This window comes from Podarcis pityusensis, assembly GCF_964106645.2.
Source record: "Podarcis pityusensis genome assembly, chromosome: 5".
Taxonomy (NCBI): domain Eukaryota; kingdom Metazoa; phylum Chordata; class Lepidosauria; order Squamata; family Lacertidae; genus Podarcis; species Podarcis pityusensis.
Window position 1 is genome coordinate 33,954,565 of NC_138032.1, and position 20,202 is coordinate 33,974,766.

The 20,202-nt window shown below is 41.7% G+C and overlaps 2 protein-coding genes across 8 annotated transcripts; both read right to left on the minus strand.

Moving 5' to 3' along the window:
* Positions 1-1,342: 1,342 nt before the first annotated feature.
* LOC308477886 (G-protein coupled receptor 55-like) lies at positions 1,343-8,505 on the minus strand. 6 transcript variants are annotated; one of them, XM_081006970.1, is made up of 3 exons: positions 8,154-8,505; positions 4,011-4,083; positions 1,343-3,408 (listed from the first exon to the last, which is right to left on the minus strand). In XM_081006970.1, the coding sequence occupies exons 2-3, from the start codon at positions 4,077-4,079 to the stop codon at positions 2,464-2,466; spliced, it is 1,014 nt and encodes a 337-aa protein (XP_080863096.1). In that variant the 5' UTR covers positions 4,080-4,083; positions 8,154-8,505; the 3' UTR covers positions 1,343-2,463. The 6 variants fall into 6 exon arrangements, with proteins under 6 accessions (XP_080863096.1, XP_080863095.1, XP_080863099.1 ...); XM_081006969.1 differs by lacking the exon at positions 8,154-8,505 and adding an exon at positions 6,537-6,937; XM_081006973.1 differs by lacking the exon at positions 4,011-4,083 and having other exon boundaries at positions 8,317-8,505.
* A 3,540-nt stretch (positions 8,506-12,045) lies between these two features.
* Positions 12,046-18,169, minus strand: LOC308477876 (tubulin alpha-3 chain). Of its 2 annotated transcripts, none has more exons than XM_081006950.1 (5): positions 18,009-18,169; positions 16,887-17,109; positions 16,498-16,646; positions 14,694-15,374; positions 12,046-12,753 (listed from the first exon to the last, which is right to left on the minus strand). In XM_081006950.1, the coding sequence occupies exons 1-5, from the start codon at positions 18,009-18,011 to the stop codon at positions 12,457-12,459; spliced, it is 1,353 nt and encodes a 450-aa protein (XP_080863076.1). In that variant the 5' UTR covers positions 18,012-18,169; the 3' UTR covers positions 12,046-12,456. The 2 variants fall into 2 exon arrangements, with proteins under 2 accessions (XP_080863076.1, XP_080863077.1); XM_081006951.1 differs by lacking the exon at positions 18,009-18,169 and adding an exon at positions 17,640-17,766.
* Positions 18,170-20,202: the final 2,033 nt, after the last annotated feature.

Here is a 20,202-nt window from a genome sequence, read left to right on the forward strand (position 1 = left end):
TCCGTCTTGTAATTATGAAACCAAAGCTCATAAACCAAAAGAGAATGGAAGCTGCTGAATCATATTTCCGAGTAAAGTAAATGTTCTGCAAGCCTAAAGCCCACCATGCATCTTCCTGTCCAAAGCATTACAATTTTGCAACATAAGAGAAAGCTTGATGAAATGCAGAAAACTGCACCTGAATTGGCTGTGCTTACTGGTAAAAACACGGGAGTAACATCATTACAGCCAATGGATTTATATCAATATTAAATGACAAAAACCAGTACAATAATAGAGAAATTGTAGCACCCTGCTTGTGGTTAACGCTTAGCTGGAATGAAATATTCAATGCAGCAATAGAGAAATTAAAATAATAATTTATTTGTCAGACAAATAAATGAGAGACACAGTGGTATATGGATACCAAAGCTCTGCCCTTCCAGCCCTGATGGCCAGCACTTATATTCCCTCAGCCCAGCCCCCTTGCTCCTCCTTTGGCTGCCTCTGTCCAATCAGCCTGGTTGAAATTCCTATTGGCTGTTTGCTAGAACCAATCATAAAAGATACTGTCAGGGGTTCAGGGACAGAGGCACAGGGTAGGGAGGAGATGGAGAGCGATGGGGATGAATCCCAGGACAGCGAGGAAGAGGATGACAATGACTCAAGAGATTCCATGAGTCTTTCCAGCGAATCAGAGGATTCCCAGAAGGGGGCGCCAGTGGTCAAGGCCAGGGGAGCCCCAGGGGGGACGTGTCAGGAACAGGGGGCCAGCGGGGGATCCCAAAGTGGCAGCTGGGCGTCAGGACCAGCCTCCCCGCCAGAGTGCAGCGAAGGGGGTGGAGGTTCCAGTGTATCAGGGAAAGCAGCTCCGGCAGCAGAGAAGGGAGGGAGGTCGGAGCAAGCCACCCTCCCGGAAGGGGAGGGGAGTAGTGAAGGGAGTAGTGTAACTGTCAAAAGGAAAGTTAGAGGTTGGGCGCGCATGCCAAGTTCAAATGTAGAGGCGCACGGAAGTACAGGGAGCCCGGAGGAAGGGCCAGGTCCTAAAGCCCGCAGGAGGGGGGAAGAGCAGTCGGGGGATAGCGCGTCAGGGGAATCCAGGAGGGGCGAAACCCCAGCGGGCAGGAAGACCCTGAGGAAAAGGAAAGAGAGAAAGAGGTGGAGCAGCGCAAGGCTCTTAAACTGGTGCAGGGGAGGGACTGACTCAGAGGGGACTTCAACGGTCTAAGCGTACAGACGTGGGGCTGCGCGCCTCGGATATGAAGCAAACAATGAACTGCAATAAACACTTTTGTATATAAGAAGAGATTGGCGTTGGTCTTTTGTGAGCTGAGACCTGAGGCAGCCTTGACAGATACACCCATTTCCTATTACCTTTTATGGAAGACAAAGAGCTATATTTCCTTCTATCCATAAATGGCAGACAAGTAGCCATATATCTTATATTTGCCTCGACCAGGCACCTTAATTACCAGATCACCTTTTGCCCTATTACCCCTCCACTCCAAAACAAATGGCTAAAACCGATGGCTCATGGTTTTAAATTCTATCTTAAACAGAGATCTTGGGTTCACCTTCTCACACACCATCAATGGAATAAGAATCTAACATAAGAATCTAACATTTCTTACTTTCTAAATCCTTTGCATAATTACATTTAAGCCAACAAATGTCATACATTAACATAGATAGCTTTTTAGAAGAAAAGGCCTTTTCAAAGTAAAAAGAACTCAGTAAAACAGCTTCAAAAGCAGCCTCTTTAGTTTACACCCTCCTTTCCCAGCCAGCTGCTTCTTCCATTAGCTCTTGCCCTTTAACCTTAGGAAAATATGACTAGAGTCTGATGGGAGGCACATAGTATTATTTTCTGTTAAACAATAAATCTTACTATTTACCAACTCTTAATTAGTGTTTTTGCAGCTTGATTGTATTCTGTAATTTGTAGGGTCAATGTAACCTTTGCTCCCAGCCTGTAATTTCCTTTTACAACTTTGAGGTACTGCTATAAATCAGGGGGGCCCTTGTCCAGGAGAGCAAGAAGATAAACAACTGCCAAAGTACTTAGCCAGCTGCTTTATGCCTGGCATGAAACATACAAACATTTGCAAATATATTTTTTAAGCTCATTTTAAAATACAGGCCTTGATCAGATGCCTCAAAATCAGTTGCCTGTAAATTCAAATGCTGTATGGGTTTGGGGACAACTGCTACCTTACCACAGTCCTCATTGTGGGCCCTGGTTTGATTTCCAGGAAATTCTGAACATAATGTGATTTAATTGGTGCACACAAGTCTGGATGTCCTCTCACACAGTTTGTTTTATTTATTTAGGAACTGAAATGCCACTTTTCAAAACACAGTTTTCTCAAGGTAGCTTATAAGTAACATACGACATGAATTTAAGCACACTTCAGCAAAATTGTTTCAAGGGGAGAAATTTCCGCTTCACAACAGCACATCCAAAATGGCTGCTCGCTGAATACTTTAGTCGATGGTACTTGCTTGTGTATTCTTCTCCGTTGAGGCAAATTTCATAAACTCCTTTAAGATGAAATAGTAGCAGAAACCATCTAGGAAGCAGTTGAGATTAGCCCAGCACAGGCTGATCTGAACAAATGAGCGAATAATCTGCCGGCAATCATCCAGTATTTGGTTCTTCACAAGATAATATAACACCAGGGCCACATGCAAAGGGGTGAAGCAGACAAGAAACGTAGTCAGGTTTGCTGTGATTATATTGATGGATTTGCTCCTGTTTGTGAGGGGCTCACCAGGCGTTTGGTTCCTTCGCAGGCGTACAATGATCCGGATTGTACAGAAGATCATAGCTGTCATGCAAACAAGAAAAGCTGTTTCCAGGGTGATAAATAAGATGGTGTTTTTCCAAATACTTCCAGAAAAGCCATAGAAGCAGGGGCCTCCATGTTGGTGAAGTTGATACGTATATGCAGTTCCTGCCCACACCCCAGCTGAAATGACAAGACAAGTTGTGGCTGCTTTCTTGGGAGATCTTAGGGTCATGGCGGCAAATGGGTGCAATATAGCAATGTATCTATCTACACATATGCATGTGGAGGTTAAGATGCTTCCGTACATGTTCACAAAATATAAGCTTTCCAGGAAGGAGCAAAAGGCACCCCCGAGGTCCCACTCGCTTTTGTGATAGGAAATTATCTTAAAGGGAAGAGCAAAGAGCATCAAGGTATCAAAAACCATCAGTGATGCCATGTAGATAATGGGTTCTGTCCATTGCCTGATCTTGCGGCAGGCAAACCACATCGCCATTCCGTTGAACAGCAATCCCAGGATGAATGTGGGAATGTATATAGCAAGTTGGAAGCGTTCCACATAAGGTGGAATGGGGAGGCTTGTGTTCCCTTGACTAGAACAGTTGGCTTGAAGGCTGCTTGTCTCCATCAGTTCAGTTTCCTTCAAAAAAGAGACAATGAGGCTATTGAGGTGTCGGCTACTGGATGATAGTTTAAAGAACGAGTCAATTGGTCAGTGCCCCCCACCCACCCCCATTCAAAACCCATCTGAACCATGAGCTCATTCCATCAGGGAATCCATTTTCTTTCAATCTCCCATGAGGTAACAATAAGGTAAAGGTAAAGGGACCCCTGACCATTAGGTCCAGTCGTGACCGACTCTCGGGTTGCGGTGCTCATCTCGCTTTATTGGCCGAGGGAGCCGGCGTACAGCTTCCGGGTCATGTGGCCAGCATGACTAAGCTGCTTCTGGCGAACCAGAGCAGCACACGGAAACGCCATTTACCTTCCCGCCAGAGCGGTACCTATTTATCTACTTGCACTTGAGGTGCTTTCGAACTGCTAGGTTGGCAGAAGCAGGGACCGAGCAACGGGAGCTCACCCCGTCACGGGGATTTGAACTGCCAACCATCTGATCGGCAAGTCCTAGGCTCTGTGGTTTAACCCACAGCGCCACCCGCGTCCCCGGAGGTAACAATACTCACCTACAATATTAGAGTTGCTGTAAGGATTGAACACTTAGGAGTAGTGGAGGAGACCAACCTGGTTTCTCTGAGCCATTAGCAGGGTCAAATCCCACCTTTGCGACTTCCACTCATGTAGGCTGGGCATGGCCCTGCAATAGGACACCAGTGTGTTTGACAGCACCGCAGTAAAGCTTTGAGTCTTAGCATTCATATTGGTCCTACTGCAAAATCAACTAAATCATATCATAGTTAAGAACTTCTCTAATCAACCTGGGTCAATTAGTATATGTTCTTCATTCTCCCATTGAAATGCTGCTGCGATGCGGATGTGAACGTAAATTTTATGCCACAGCACTCAGTGAAGCAGGCAGAAGGTACCCATCAAACACCTAATAAATTATGAAGGAGTAGCTAAAGCTGCCTCCTCCATACAACTGGAAGCTAAAATAAAATAATAATAATTAACTCAACGGGAACTACAACCAAATGAAGACAAACATCTGAGAGAAGTAGGCAGTGAAGAGGAAGTCACAGAACTCGAAGAAGGCGACTGGCAGCAAATGAATAGAAAGGGAAGAAAAACAAGACAGAAAAAGACGAAAAGGAAGACGCAACAACAGCAAAAGCAACACAGAGATGGTTTCCTCTCTGCCTGACATCTCATTGAAACTACCAGCTGTAAGTTTGAGATCTATAACCAAAACAGAAAAGAAATGAGATCTATGAGATCTATAACCAAAACAGCAAGAACTGGGCTATTCTTCTCTTATTTTTTGTTTGCAACATAGCCATGTAAAACATTTTCTGTTTTTGTGGGGGAGGGGTTAGTGCTTATGTTCCCCGACGTCATCTTAGCTCATGAGCATCTGATTCATGAAAAACGAGGCTAATTATTCCACTCTCAGCTATAGGTGCCGGGAAGGTTGTGGCATTTTTGTCAGTATTCTCAGCATTTGCCATTTCACATTTTAAGCTCATCGTTGTACGAGGGTGCTCTGCGTGTGTTATGTTCCCTTGGAACCTGGCTGCTAGAATTTTATTCTATTTTTGTTATGGTTTAGGAGCTGAAATGTGACCTTGAAGTGTGTTGTGGAACACGGTGCTTGGTGATTTATTTATTTATTTATTAATTTGCTGCTGAACAAGGAGAGATGTGACCTTGAGATGTGTTTCAAAACCACTTTAGCTTTAGCTAAGTATTGTTGTTTTCTTCAAAAGAAGCCGTGGCAGACTCTTTAACTAGTGCCTCATTGCGAGACTCATTGAGAATCCCCTGTAAGCTGCCTTGACTTCCATAATGGAGAAAGGCCATTAATATTCCAATAATATTCCATTAATATTTGACTTCCTTCACCAAACTGGTGGCCCCCAGGTGAATTCCAACTCTGGTCAGCCTGAGCCAATGATTCTGCTGGCAAAGACTGACTTACATAATAAGTACCTATAAAACCCAATGCAAAACTTGAAGGACTGTCTCCTCATATGTAAATCTGCTCATCCTTTAAGATTTGGTATTGCAATCCTTCTTGTGTGTCTATCGCCTTCTGAGGCAAGATTGGTGACCGATATAACAGGGTTTTTGTTGTTGTTGTGCCCCCCACAAATCTGTAGAAAACTCGTGCCTCCAATGGTGTTCTTCTGGCAACTGAAATTATTCACTTGATTCTGTTGCTGTTTGCTTATTTAATTAAATAATTAAATAAATTTATTTCCTGCCGTTGCTCCCTAAGGGTGCCAGTGTATTAATTATTGGCGTTGCTCTTCACGTTTTTTTGCTTTCTGCTGTTGTTCTTTGTTTGAAAATCTGTTGCTTTTACATTTGCTGCTTGGAGGCAGGGGAAAGTGGAATGTGTGTTAAATTACATAAAATAATTATTCCTATCCAATTCTTATAAAGTTGGTCTATTTTGGACTTGTTACCGCAAAACACGGTGCCAGCAACTAACTTAGATGGATTTAAACAGGCACGAGACAAATTTATGGAGGACAGGGCAGGCACTGATTACTAGCAGTGATGAATCAGAGTTCATATGGGTCTGATTGCCAACTGTTGGGAACAGGCTCCTGCATCTGATGGACCCTTAGTCTAATCCAGCAGGGCTCTCTTTGTTCTCATACAAGTTGTTTGAATAGACTTTTATGTTTTTATACTTTCTACAACATTCAAGGTGCTTAATATTAAGTGCAAAAGTAAAGTGTTATTTGCATCTGTCTGTCTCAAGAGACAACTGAGTGCACCTCCAGGGGTGAAGTCAAACTGCTGCATTTAGCAGCACCAATGTGACCTCCTCGGGGTGCAAGCCTGGGCAGGGTGTATGGAGGTCCTGGGTTGCCCGGATGACAAGACCTCCATCTCAGCCTTGCTGATGTGGTCCAAAGGGAAGCAGAGCCACACATTTGGTGCCAGCTTGGCTGCAGGAGTTGCTGGAAGGAGGCGTACAAGGCGCCATTCAACCGTCTTATGTAATAAAAGTAAATAAAATTATGGTATTAAGTGAACACGCTATGTAGTCCTAAAAGCTATACAATAGAAAAGGTATAACTTGAATGTATTCTTTGCTGCCGAGATGAGATTACATAACAACCAGCTAACATGGCTCACTTGGTCGAGCATGAGACTCTTAATCTCAGGGTTGTGGGTTTCATTCCCACGTTGGGCAAAAGATTCCTGCATTGCAGGGGGTTGGACTAGATTATTCTTGTGGTTCCTTCCAATTCTACAGTTCTGTGATTCCATAATGCACCCCAAAACAAGACAGGAAAACATTTTTCAGTCAAGACATAAAGAGGAAAGTGCAAAACACTGCTCTTTCTGGTAATGGGCGGGTGTCATTTCCTTGAAGAGGATTTATGCAGGAGTAACTAGGCACAGAAAAGGGATGCAGGTGGCGCTGTGGGTTAAACCACAGAGCCTAGGGCTTGCTGATCAGAAGGTCAGCGGTTCAAATGACGGGGTGAGCTCCCGTTGCTTGGTCCCTGCTCCTGCCAACCTAGCAGTTCGAAAGCACGCAGCGCAAGTAGATAAATAGGTACCGCTCCAGCAGGAAGGTAAACAGCGTTTCCGTGCGCTGCTCTGGTTTGCCAGAAGCGGCTTAGTCACGCTGGCCACATGACCCGGAAGCTGTACGCCGGCTCCCTCAGCCAATAAAGCGAGATGAGCGTCACAACCCCAGAGTCGTCCGCGACTGGACCTAATGGTCCCTTTACCTTTTTAACTAGGCACAGGCGACCGCCAGTAACCATGGTCTAAATGCCAATGCCTACTACAACTGAGATCATCTTTGTTAATTCTACCAGCTCAAGTCAGTCAGGATGGTGGAATGGGATGGCTAGGTTCAGGCTGCCCACACACCATACGTTTAAAACACATGACTTCCCACAAAGAATCCTGAGAACGTTATTTACCCCTCACAGAGCTACAGCTCCCATCATCCTTAAACAAACTACAGTTCCCCAGATTCTTTGAGCGAAGCTATGTGCTTTAAATGGTGCCTCACTCCCCACCTTACAAACAGATGGGCATCACTCTCAAAGCTGATAGTGTCAGCCATCTGATTACGGCTGTACATGCAGCTTCTGATACACAAAGCACACTTTGTACTCAGGCCGAGGAAGAAATGCACCTTCAAGTATGCTATGCTATGCGCACGCACACAAACACATAGAGGAGTTGCACGAGTATGATAGTTAAAGGACCCCTGGGCGGCTAAGTCCAGTCAAAGGTGACTATGGGGTGCACTGCTCATCTTGCTTCAGGCTGAGGGAGCCAGCGTTTGTCCACAGACAGCTTTCTGGGTCATGTGGCCAGCATGACTGAACCGCTTCTGGAGCAACGGGACACCGTGACGAGTGCCAGAGTGCACGGAAATGCTGTTTAACTTGCCGCCACAGCGGTACCTACTTATTTGCTTGCACTGGCATGCTTTCAAACTGCTAGGTTGGCAGAAGCAAAGACAGAGCAACGGGAACTCACCCTGTCGTACAGATTTGAACCGCCGACCTTCCAATAGGCAAGCCCAAGAGGCTCAGTGGTTTAGAACACAGCACCACCCGCGTCCCTTACTTGCACAAGTATTTTCCAGGGTCTGCCATATCCAGTATTGAGGACTACATGAGATGGCTTGCTGGATCTAGACAGATTATTAGCCAAACTGGAGATAAAGCATTGCAAATTTAAAATCCTAGATGCGATCAGTACTTAAAAGCTCATAGAACTTACCCGCAAACTCACTCTCCATAAAACCAGCCAGAACACTGGATGTTACTCAGTGAATCAACAGTAGGTCCTTCTTTACAAAGCCTTTCCTGGAGCAGAATAAACACCAGAACCCAAATGCAAATACTAGCTTCTTCTTATCGATGTTCTTAAAACAAACATGTACCTGCACACTACTTAATTAGCTGGTGCCATCATTTGCGAAAAGCTGCAGCTCTATTCTGTCAACTCCAGCTAACGTTCTCAACTCTCATTATTTGAACTTCTCAGCCTTCTGACGTAGTTTTTAAAGGTATTTGCATACGACGCTCCACTTTTTACTATGTGGTAAACCTGTAGCAGAGGAAATGGTATTTGTAAGTCATAACTGGCTTTATTTAGCAACATGCGTGACAAGCTTCTCAATTTGGCCATGATTAGGGAATAAGATTATGATTATTTGAAACCACTCGAGAGACACCGTACTGTAGCATATACTGTAGCATAACCCAGGCTTTGACATTGATTTTTATATTGCACTGAACTGAAACAGCGGCATTGCCACTTAACCTATTGTTGTAAATAATTAGCTAATGAACTGCTGGAAAAAAAGAAAGCATGCAGTATAGAGTGCTACTCTTTTACACTTGCAGGTTAACAGTCACTACTGGACGTGGTTCAAAACTGATTCTTGGCACCCTATGGAATAGGGCTAGATCTGTAGTGCATTGTTTGCATACTTCTTTTGAAAACCAGCCCACAACTGGGATAACTATTTTAGAGCTCCCAAAGAAGGGCTACATTTGATATTAAGAAAAGGTGAATGATATGCACGACCATGTTTTTATAACCTTCCCCAGCTTACTGCCACATTTACAGAATGAGATGTCAGTGTATTTAGTGAATGAGATTAGTCTGCTCATTCTACAACAGTTTCATTGAAGATGAAATCAAAATATAGTTGTGAGTTTTACTTGTGAGTAAGAAAGTTTCTAATTTACTTTGAGCAATCATTAAAGTCATTTATAAAACATGACCTTCAGTTCCAGGAAACTTGCACGTTATGAGTCATCCGCTGTTTTCCCCACGCTGTATAGTACAAGAGGGCAGACTATGACAGAATCATCCAGTACATATGTGGATTGAATATTCATCATAAGGCAATGTCAGAATTGAAAATAGTAAGAATTTAACATCTTAATGTATGTCACTTAATACATTTTAAAATATGAATTGATGGACCAACAGGCTGTGCATATGCCTATAGCAAAAACAGCACCAGTGATATTATTTCTTCCTGATCACCTATGAAAATCCAAACTCAAAATGAAGTACATTTAACTTTACTAGACCCATCAAGATGTATAGTGTCAACTTGTACATAAATGGTTTGTGAAAATGCTGTTAGTCCTATCTTACTAGTGAGCAGGATTTTCTGCTCAACACAGTAGTTGCTTCTACTAAATACTAGGGACACTGCCTTCTGAATAGTTTATAGTCTTTAATTAAAACTCATTAGATACTAAATTTCTCTCAGCTGTTTGTGTTCATGAGGATACTTTCAAAATATTCTCGATAGCTGTTCTACATACTCAGTCATCTCCTGGTTTTTAATTGCTTTATTAGCCATACTTCAACAATCCTTAGCTGCAGGTAACCTCAGAAAACCACTTTCATCATTTGATTAAAATGAGCTTTCATAGAGCAAATATGGGATAGAATTTTCATTTGCAGAGGCAGCTCATTCATAATCAGAATGATCAAGAAATGAGAAAGCAATGGTCATGCACAGGTTAACTTGGCTTTAGTGTTGGAATTGCTTCTATCTCTCTTTTGTAGACCTACTACTTCCTTAACAATTAAGTTCAATTGGCCTTTCCAATAATTATGCTGAAATCAATTCCCATTATACTGGTTGACTATCATTTCTTCTACTTTATTCATTTTCCTCTTCTAACATACTGATTTTAACTTTTCAACTGCTGTCTCTTTTAGAACAATCCTTTTTATTAGCATTTTTCCTCCACTCCACATTTCCAATTTATTTGCTTTATGGCTAAAAGGAGGCAAGTTAATACTTTGAAATTAGACCACTCCCATTTGACAACACCTTTGAAAACTCAAACTGGGCTCTTCACAATACCTTTGCCACATAGTACTCATAGAAACCTTAAGCTCTTGCAGTTGTTCTGATGCTGCACTCTTATTGATACAAGGAATCAAGTCATTGTTATCCAATTAAGCTTATGTGGGCTGAATAGCCCCAAATCTGGAAGTTTGTCTGCAAAGTAAGATGTATGACCTTAACAACTCCATTGATGGTTAGTACCTGCCACCCCAGGGTCATTCCAGGGCCCAAGTGATCAAAATCTCTAGAATTCAGCTGCTGAAATAGAAGGGCCCTCCTTCAATGTCTTCAGGACCCCAGATGGCTGCTGAGACCTTCCTAGCCCTGAGAATGGGAGAGGCTATTTCTCAATCCAACAGAAAATTACCCACTGACAGGTCAACCCTGACACTATCTCAGCAATAATAGCTAATGCATACAGAAATAAGGTGCTGGCATATGCATTCCATAAACCTTTGGCCATCCCGTATCATATACCCACATCTCATACGGCATTGCATCCAACCCTAAATCTGTTTTATGGTTCAAGGCCGTTAAGTATTCCGTGGCCGCAGGCTCATTCATTCCTACCCATTGTTCAAATAATTGCAAACGTTAAAGCTCATTTTTACAGCACAAGGGATAAATATAAGCAAGCTCTATTCATACTAACTGGAGGCTAGAAAAGTATTCAAATGTTGTAAAAAATGCAACCCAAGCTTAATTGTAAACTTAACATTGAGAGCATTGCAATTTTGAATGAACGTGCAAATATAAAATAGCACCCATTCTTCAAATTTAACAGCATTTTCTATTATAACGAATCTTAATAAAAGTCTTTGGATTCCCAACAATAAAGACAAACACACAGGCTGCCATTGTTACTTATCACAATTACCCCTGCAACCAGTCAAAATGTTTCAGTTGCAGGTTTTGCATAGCAGGGACACGAGATCTAGAATCAGCTTTAATACGCAACCACGTTTAATGACTTGAGTAACAAAAAAGTTAATGCCTATATGCTATTGCTGCTTAAGATTGTAGTATGTACTTAAAGGTAAAGGTACCCCTGCCCGTTATGGGCCAGTCGTGTCTGACTCTAGGGTTGTGCGCCCATCTCACTTAAGAGGCCGGGGGCCAGCGCTGTCTGGAGACACTTCCGGGTCACGTGGCCAGCGTGACGAAGCTGCTCTGGCGAGCCAGCACCAGCACAGCACATGGAAACACCGTTTACCTTCCCGCTAGAAAGCGGTACCTATTTATCTACTTGCACTTAGGGGTGCGTTCAAACTGCTAGGTGGGCAGGAGCTGGGACCGAACGACGGGAGCTCACCCCGCCGCGGGGATTCTAACCACGCCGACCATGCGATTGGCAAGCCCTAGGCACTGTGGTTTTTACCCACAGCAGCACCTCAGCGTAAAACACAGTGAATTTTGCTTCTAATACAGAATGGCATTGCACATGAACTGGAAGCTACTTCATGCTATGATCCAGTTTCTTAAGACACAAATACTATTCTTTGGTACGACTCCAAACCTTTGTAAAGAACTCGACTGCCTGAAAATATGGGTTTATATTCCCCTTCTCAATGTATTGCTTGCATTTTGTCTTTATTTTAAAATTTACATGGGCAGATTACATAGTTTTTCTACCTAAGCTTTAAGGATACTTTCATGAGGTATTCTTTCCAGTTGGTTCTGGAAATGTCCTGTATAAGGGGGAACATGACACCATTATCAGGTTCTATTAAACCATAGGATAGGAAACAGAAACTTTTTAAAAAAGAAATAATGGAAGATATACATACATTCATTCATGTTTCTTTATTTAACACAAAGCTCAATGTGCACAATGATATCCCCATGTGATTTTCATTATAAAGACATGTCTGCTAAGATTTAGGATCCTGTAACGTATTAGTATGATTCTTTTCAATATAAATTTTTCATTTTTCAGGTTTTCAAGATCGTTGCAAAAGGAATACAAGGGGGAAGGGAGAATAGATCTTCAAATCTAGGAGGCAGTATATAGCATTTCTGACAGAAACTTTATTTTATACTTTTCTCAGAATATATTTATAACTATTCTAAGAAAGATTTTAAAGCTATTTTAAATGATTAAACGAAACTGCTAGAACACTTAAATGTTTATTTGAAACAGAACAAGTGAACTGAAGTATGAAAATATTTTCAAATAATCATCTGACATTACTTTTTTTTCTAATACTCTTCCCCTTCTTCAGCCTCAGCTTCCACAGAATCAACACCCACTTCTTCATAATCTTTCTCAAGAGCAGCTAGATCTTCACGAGCTTCAGAAAATTCTCCTTCCTCCATACCTTCTCCAACATACCAATGCACAAAGGCTCGCTTAGCATACATCAGGTCAAATTTATGGTCAAGACGAGCCCAAGCTTCTGCAATGGCAGTTGTATTACTTAACATACACACAGCACGTTGCACCTTGGCCAGATCCCCTCCTGGCACAACAGTAGGAGGCTGGTAGTTAATGCCCACCTAGAAGAAAAATGAAAGTTTAATTATGTTTCCCTATAGCACAATGCTCCACCACCCACATTCAAGGGAATCATTGCAGGGCTTATGAGTTTTGCTTTTTCCTTAATTCCCATTACAGCAGGCAAGGACATTACAGAAAGAAAATTAGAGGTGAACTGAATATTAAGCAACTTGAACAAGACAATCAGGTAGGTGAGAATATAAAAAATGTATGTATCTATTCTCCACTATGTCCTGAGGTTCTGCTTCTACACCATAGGGAGGGAAGGACAAATGGGTTTGTGGGAAATCATGAGGATCCCACTGTGAGCAGACTGTACTTTTGACCCGGGGGTTGTGTGTATCAATAAAACGATAAAACTACACAGGATTAACATTCAGAATGCAGTCATCATTAAGTTATATTTCAGCCAAGAAAGCCCTCTGGGTATAGGGCAGTATATAAATTCAAATAATAATAGTAATAATACTGTTAAATATATGGTTAACTTATTAATATCTTAGGATCACATTCTTTGGCATACACAAAGATCACAAAATCTACCAGGAAAGGGCAAACTATTTAAAAGTCTCTCTATCTAGTTAAGCCCCCCCCCCCCCAAATGCTAAACAAATACTTTAAAAACGATAGGCAAACCCTACTTCTTAAAACCTACATTATTCCAATTCTGAAAATCAGTAAAAGCAATGACGGGCGCTGTTCCATCTGGTCACCTATTTGAGGAAATGGAGAAAACTGGACCTCCTTCCTTGCCCAAATGTCTTTGTTCCGCAGAGTAAAAATCTGCAGCCCATTTCTATATGAGCTATCTGGTTAAGGGGTGATTTCTGTTACATACTTTTTTATTTTACTTTTAATAGGTTAGTTGATGTGGTGCAGCAAACAGTTGTTCTTTAATCAAGGAGACTTGCATTCAAATCCCAAACTATGCTATGAAGCTTATTTTCAGGGTAGCCACAATCTCTCTGCCTACACTACTTTATAAGGATGTGAGAATAAAATGCGATGCCACTATATACAGTGGTACCTCGGGTTAAGAACTTAATTCGTTCTGGAGGTCTATTCTTAACCTGAGGTACTATTTTAGCTAATGGGGCCTCCCACTGCTGCTGCGATTTCGGTTCTCACCCTGAAGCAAAGTTCTTAACCTGAGGTACTATTTCTGGGTTAGTGGAGTCTGTAACCTGAAGCGTCTGTAACCCGAAGTACCACTGTATAGTGCTCTGAGTACTCTGGGTAAAAGGGAAAATAAAAAATAGAAACAATAATAATAGTCCTTAGCTAGATTTTTAAAGGAAAAATCTCACCCTTTAATATTCTACTTTGAGAGCTTAATGATGATAGGAAATGCTAACTGCCACAAATTAGTAAAAAAGTGGTACGACCATGTACTTTCCAAACTACTGGATATCTTGTGCCTCTTAGTGACAAATAAGAAATGTAATTTACATGAATTTAATATTGCTGGGATATCTAAAATGCACTTGCATATCATACATAGTGTTTTTTAAGTGCACTGAATACTGCATACTCTCCCATTTGGATTACGAAGCACGGCACATGGGCCTGCCTCTAAAAAGTATCTGGAAATCTTTGGAATTCAATACAACTATGTGACAAGGACCTGATCTGAAAGAATGAAAGGGGCCTTATAAATGAACAAATGTACCCTGTCATTTTAGACTGAGGCCTGCATCTTCAATAAACTTTTAAAACCGTATTTGATTAGTGAAGCATTTTCTATGAACTAATTTGACTAAGTTCACTTTCAAAATTACGACTGCACTGTTAAAATGGCAAATGTGAAAACAACTACCTATTAGTTGTTAATTTACAACAGATTAAAAATGAACTTATGGACAGCTTGTGCACCATGAAAACCACCTATAAAGAAATGGCTGAAAGGTTCTGTAAATTCACTTAAAATGCTTTAAAATACCTTGAATCCAGTTGGACACCAATCCACAAACTGAATGGTACGCTTTGTCTTGATAGTTGCAATAGCTGCATTGACATCTTTTGGGACAACATCACCTCTGTATAACATGCAGCAGGCCATATATTTGCCATGGCGAGGGTCACACTTTACCATCTGGTTGGCTGGCTCAAAACATGCATTAGTAATTTCAGCGACAGACAACTGCTCATGGTATGCCTTTTCAGCTGAGATGACAGGTGCGTATGTTGCCAAAGGAAAATGGATTCGTGGGTATGGGACAAGATTTGTCTGAAATTCTGTCAGATCTACATTCAGAGCACCATCAAAACGGAGTGAAGCCGTGATTGATGAAACAATTTGGCCAATGAGACGATTTAGGTTGGTGTAAGTGGGACGTTCAATGTCAAGATTGCGTCGACATATATCATAAATAGCTTCATTATCTACCATGAAGGCACAGTCAGAATGCTCCAATGTTGTGTGTGTAGTAAGGATAGAATTATAAGGCTCTACTACAGCAGTAGATACCTGTGGAGCTGGGTAAATAGCAAACTCCAATTTGGACTTTTTGCCATAATCAACTGACAGTCTTTCCATGAGTAAAGATGCAAATCCAGAGCCAGTGCCTCCTCCGAAACTATGAAAAATAAGGAAACCCTGAAGACCTGTGCACAAATCAGCCTAGAAGAAAAAGACAGCAAGCATTCTTAAGTATTCTAAGTGTGTACTTAATGTACAAATCATTCCTAGAAATCACTTGTTTTCACTGTGTGCATTTAAAATATTTGGCTAATTAAAAATTTCCTTCCATTTTTCTTAAAAAGCCTTAAACTCTAATGATCCTAGACTTATTTAATGTTGTCTGATTATTTCATGAAATATGCTGTTTTGATGTTTGATAGATAAAGCTAAGCAGTAGTTCAGTATTGCATTCTACACTAGTAAGTTCTATTTAGTGTAGAACTAATAAGTCAACTTAAATTAATCAAGCCCATTAATTTCAGTGGGTCTACAAAGATGTTTAATGTTGGATACAATGCACTGAATTTAATAAGTAGTAAAATGAAATCTTTAGTACGTTTTACTTGAAATCAAAGACTTCTAGAAAAATATTTAAAAATGGTATGTGTGAACAAAAGAGAATTTATTTATTTATCTATTTCAGATAACATAGTTGCCTTGGATAAAATTAGCTTGTTACTGGTGTATGCCCCCCCCCCATCTAAGACACAAAATGACTTCTAATTATTTATGTGGTCAGTTACAGTGCATGGCTTTGGGAATACTTTTTAATGTGCAATAAAGAACCAATTTTCCTGTCTTTGTTAAGTCTACTAAATCTATTTCAATCACCTTTAAACTCTATTCTGACACAATAAAATCATACCTTTAAGATTAAGGACCTAAACCAGAACATGAGAAGTCTGTACATACCAAAATCCTGTGAACACAGAAGATCCCTATGCAATACTCATGTGTTGATATTTTATTGCTCTCTGTACAAGTGTATGTGTTACAAAAACCTACTCACTTACAGTAGTTCTATAGCTGTCTGTGCAGATGTCAAATTAATTCAAGATTGATGGGTCTTTACTTGTAAGTTAAGTTTGTATAAAGATGGGAGGTGGTAAGGAGGGTGTGATTAGCAATTTGGTTGTGTGTGTCCTTTGGATTTATGGCCTGTTAATGATACTTTCCATTTAAATGTACTCTCCTATTTTCATAATAGAATATTTTTTTCTGACTAGTTTGAAAGGTAGCGAAATAGGTTGGTGTCTGTTCTTAGTTTTCTACTAAAACTTACCAGTTTGCGAATGCGATCCAGCACTAAATCAACAATCTCTTTTCCTATGGTATAGTGGCCTCGGGCATAATTGTTGGCAGCATCTTCTTTTCCAGTAATAAGTTGCTCAGGATGAAATAACTGCCTATAAGTGCCTGTACGCACTTCATCTATAAAAAATTATAAAGAATCTTGTAAACCATTCCTATTTCACCTTTGCCTGATGCATTTAGCCTTAAAACATTATGCATGAAATGGTAAAAAGATAGCTTGCCACAAAACTATTTTGTAAAATCTGTATTGCTAAAGTTAATATTAATCTATAATAACTCTAATATAATGCTCAAAACTGCAATATAGTCTATTTAACACTAGCAATTTCATACATCAGAAAGCAGCAATATACCTACCAACCACAGTTGGCTCAAGGTCCACAAAGACAGCTCTAGGCACATGCTTGCCAGCTCCAGTTTCACTAAAAAAAGTGTTGAAAGAATCATCACCACCTCCTATGGTCTTGTCACTTGGCATCTGACCATCAGGTTGGATTCCATGTTCAAGACAATACAGCTCCCAGCAAGCATTACCAATCTGAACACCAGCCTGTCCAACATGGATAGATATACACTCACGCTGTTAAAAAAACAACAAAACAAAGACACATAGAAGAGTGAAAATTAGTTTGCTCTTTTGTAAATGACTCGAGAATTTTTTTTAAAAAATTGTACCATCACAGATACCAAAGACTATTTTTTTTAAAGTGGCTCTCTTTTCAAACACACCACTATCTCAGCCTAGATAATCTATTTAATGGAATATCCGAGGCCTGTTTAACTAACACTTTCAAAGAGGAATGTATTTCTCTTACCTTATGATCCAATCAAGTTTTACTTATGCACTCATTACCTGTCATCTTTCACAGCATTTTGCCTAATCTGGCCACTACGCACTTCCCAAACGGTTAATAATTACAGTGCATTCCCTCCCGACCACGGTCCCCTTTCGCCCTTCTCCACGATTTCATGCCAGGATATAACCTGTTTTACATTTCAACACCGACTTATCCCACTGTGGGCATGATTCAAAGGAAAGCGACCGCTTTCACGCCTCCTCCTCCATGCCACCCTTTAATAGCAAAACCACAATATTCCACCGCTCCCCACCATGGCGAATCTGAGGCGAAGCGACGGTCAGCCCTCGCGCTCTCGGCCCTGAGGAAAGACCGCCAACGGCGCGAAGCCAACCGACTCTCTCGGCAAGATTCGCGCCTTTCGGGGTCACGCGGCCGCTCTCCATTGGCTGCCGGAACCGCCGCTCGTTCCCTCGTGCTCGCGCGCCACGAGTCGGCCGGCCTTCGCCGCGCACGATGCGGGAGAACGCGGGTTTCCGTCTCCCCACTCGCCATAGGGCCCTGCTTACCACCCTCTTACCCCGAGCTCACGGCCCCCGTCAGAACACCCTCAGCCGAAGGGGTTCGACACCCGCCATGCCGTCCCTCCTAAAGCCCCACCACAGAAACCCCCGCTCCCTACCATGGCGCCTCGCGGAGATGACGAGTTTCACGGACACCGGTGGAGCGTTCTGCGCCCTATCCCGTCTGAGACTAACGTCAATTGTTCGGCCGTTGGGGGCAACGGCCTCTCTCGCGCCCCTTTCGGTCGCCCTACTGATGCCCTATTGGCGGAGGCTGCTCCGCTTTTGCACGCTGATTGGTTGAACGGGGCCTTCTCCAACTCGGGGTGGTTGTGGCCTGATATGATGGGGGTGGTTGTGGGGCGGAGGGGAGCGTGACACTTTAGGCGGGAAACATTTTCGCTTCTGGGGGGAGGGGTGGGGAGCTAAATGGATCGTCGGAACCCCATGTCAACAAAAGCATCCTTCTACAATATGGGGGGGGGGGGGATGCACTTTTGTCACTCACTGTCAAGTGTGAAAACTGCATGCTTTTCACACATAATTGAAATGTGTGAAGTAGCCCATGATTGTGGATTGCGAAGCGCATTGAAAACAGACGTCTACCCTCTCCAAACTTTGAATTAACCAACTGCCCTTTATAACTTTATCTTCTTTGAAGGCTGCAGCCTTATATGCACTTTAGGTCCAGTTGCGGACGACTCTAGGGTTGCGCGCTCATCTCGCCCTATAGGCCAAGGGAGCCAGCATTTGTCCGCAGATAGCTTCCGGATCGTGTGGCCAGCATGACCAAGCTGCTTCTGGCGAACCAGAGCAGCACACGGAAACGTCGTTTACCTTCCCGCCAGAGTGGTACCTATTTATCTACTTGCACTTTGACGTGCTTTCGAACTGCTCGGTGGGCAGGAGCAGAGACAGAGCAACAGGAGTTCACCCCATCACGGGGATTCGAAGCGCTGACCTTCCGATCTGCAAGCCCTAGGCTCTGTGGTTTAGACCACAACGTCACCCACGTCCCTATATGCACTTACTAGGGAGTAAATTCAACTGAACAAAGCAGTGAACATGTACATATGATTACAGTATACTGCTTTTCACAAAAATAGGGCTCAAAGCAACTGAGAAACTCAGAAATGAACCACTTAGAAAACAGCAAAAAACAAGTATACAGAAAAACCAACAAAAGACTAGGTCTATCAGGCCTCTTCTTCTTGAGTTGCTCTCCTGGGAGCAACCATTTTATCAATCCGCCTCTAGGAGGGATAGAAAGCTAAGTTCACTCCCCACTACAAAACGACCACTATCCCAAAAACATAATGTACCGCAGTACAATTGTGTTGTAAAATATCACCATTCTCATTTAAAATTAATACAGAAGCTTCCAAAATGCACAATGAAATGTATATGTTTTAGCTAATGAGCAACATTATTCAGAAAGAAAACCACCCAACAGTGCCATCGTGTGGGAAATCTATCTGTCATTTGAAATCCTGTGTTTCTTAACTGTCTTAAACAGTTTCTGTACTTGCCACAAGGAGGAAGCAGAACCCACATTTAGAAAAGCTGCATCTCATTTAAAGAATGGTTTAAGAAAGTAAAGGTAAATAAGTTTTCAGCATTTGTAATGAGGGTTACAAAAAGAGTAGAAGGGCTGTATTTTAATATTCTCTTCAAATCTTCAAAAATCTTCAAAAATCACTGAATTGCAAGAATGCCTTTATGTGCTAGCTGTTACGTTCTGCTTAATACAGATTAATTGAATTGGAGGCAGTTTTCAAATCAAACTGGATTTTATTCTAAGTAAAATATTATTATGAGTGGGTGGTCACTGACCAGATTCAGACACTCTGGAAGAAGACTGATTTTCTAGATCCATTTCTATCATGGTTTCGGCCTGGCTTTGGCACAGAAACTGCCTTGGTTGCCTTATGCAGTTTGCCTAGATGCAATAAAGTTTAATACAAACAGTCAATTTCAACAAGTATATGTTGGTTGAATACTGCAAATCAGTTGCATAATGAGCCCTTGGCTTAGGCTATTACCAGAAAATTTGCAGTGGGCAGAATTCCAGTGTCAGGGAAAGGGAAGGGAGTATTTGGTAAAAGAGCTAAAACCTAAATACAAGCAGCAAATAATAATTTAAATTATGGCTGTTATTTCATAACTTTAATAAAGTTTTGTTTTAATACTTTAAGTGCCAACTGTTTGCCATTTATTCCATAGTATTTGCACTCATTGGTTAGAGCATTTTAAGCCAGAAAAAAGCTTCTTAATTGTTAACCAATAGGAGCATACAATGCTGCTGTCTATCAG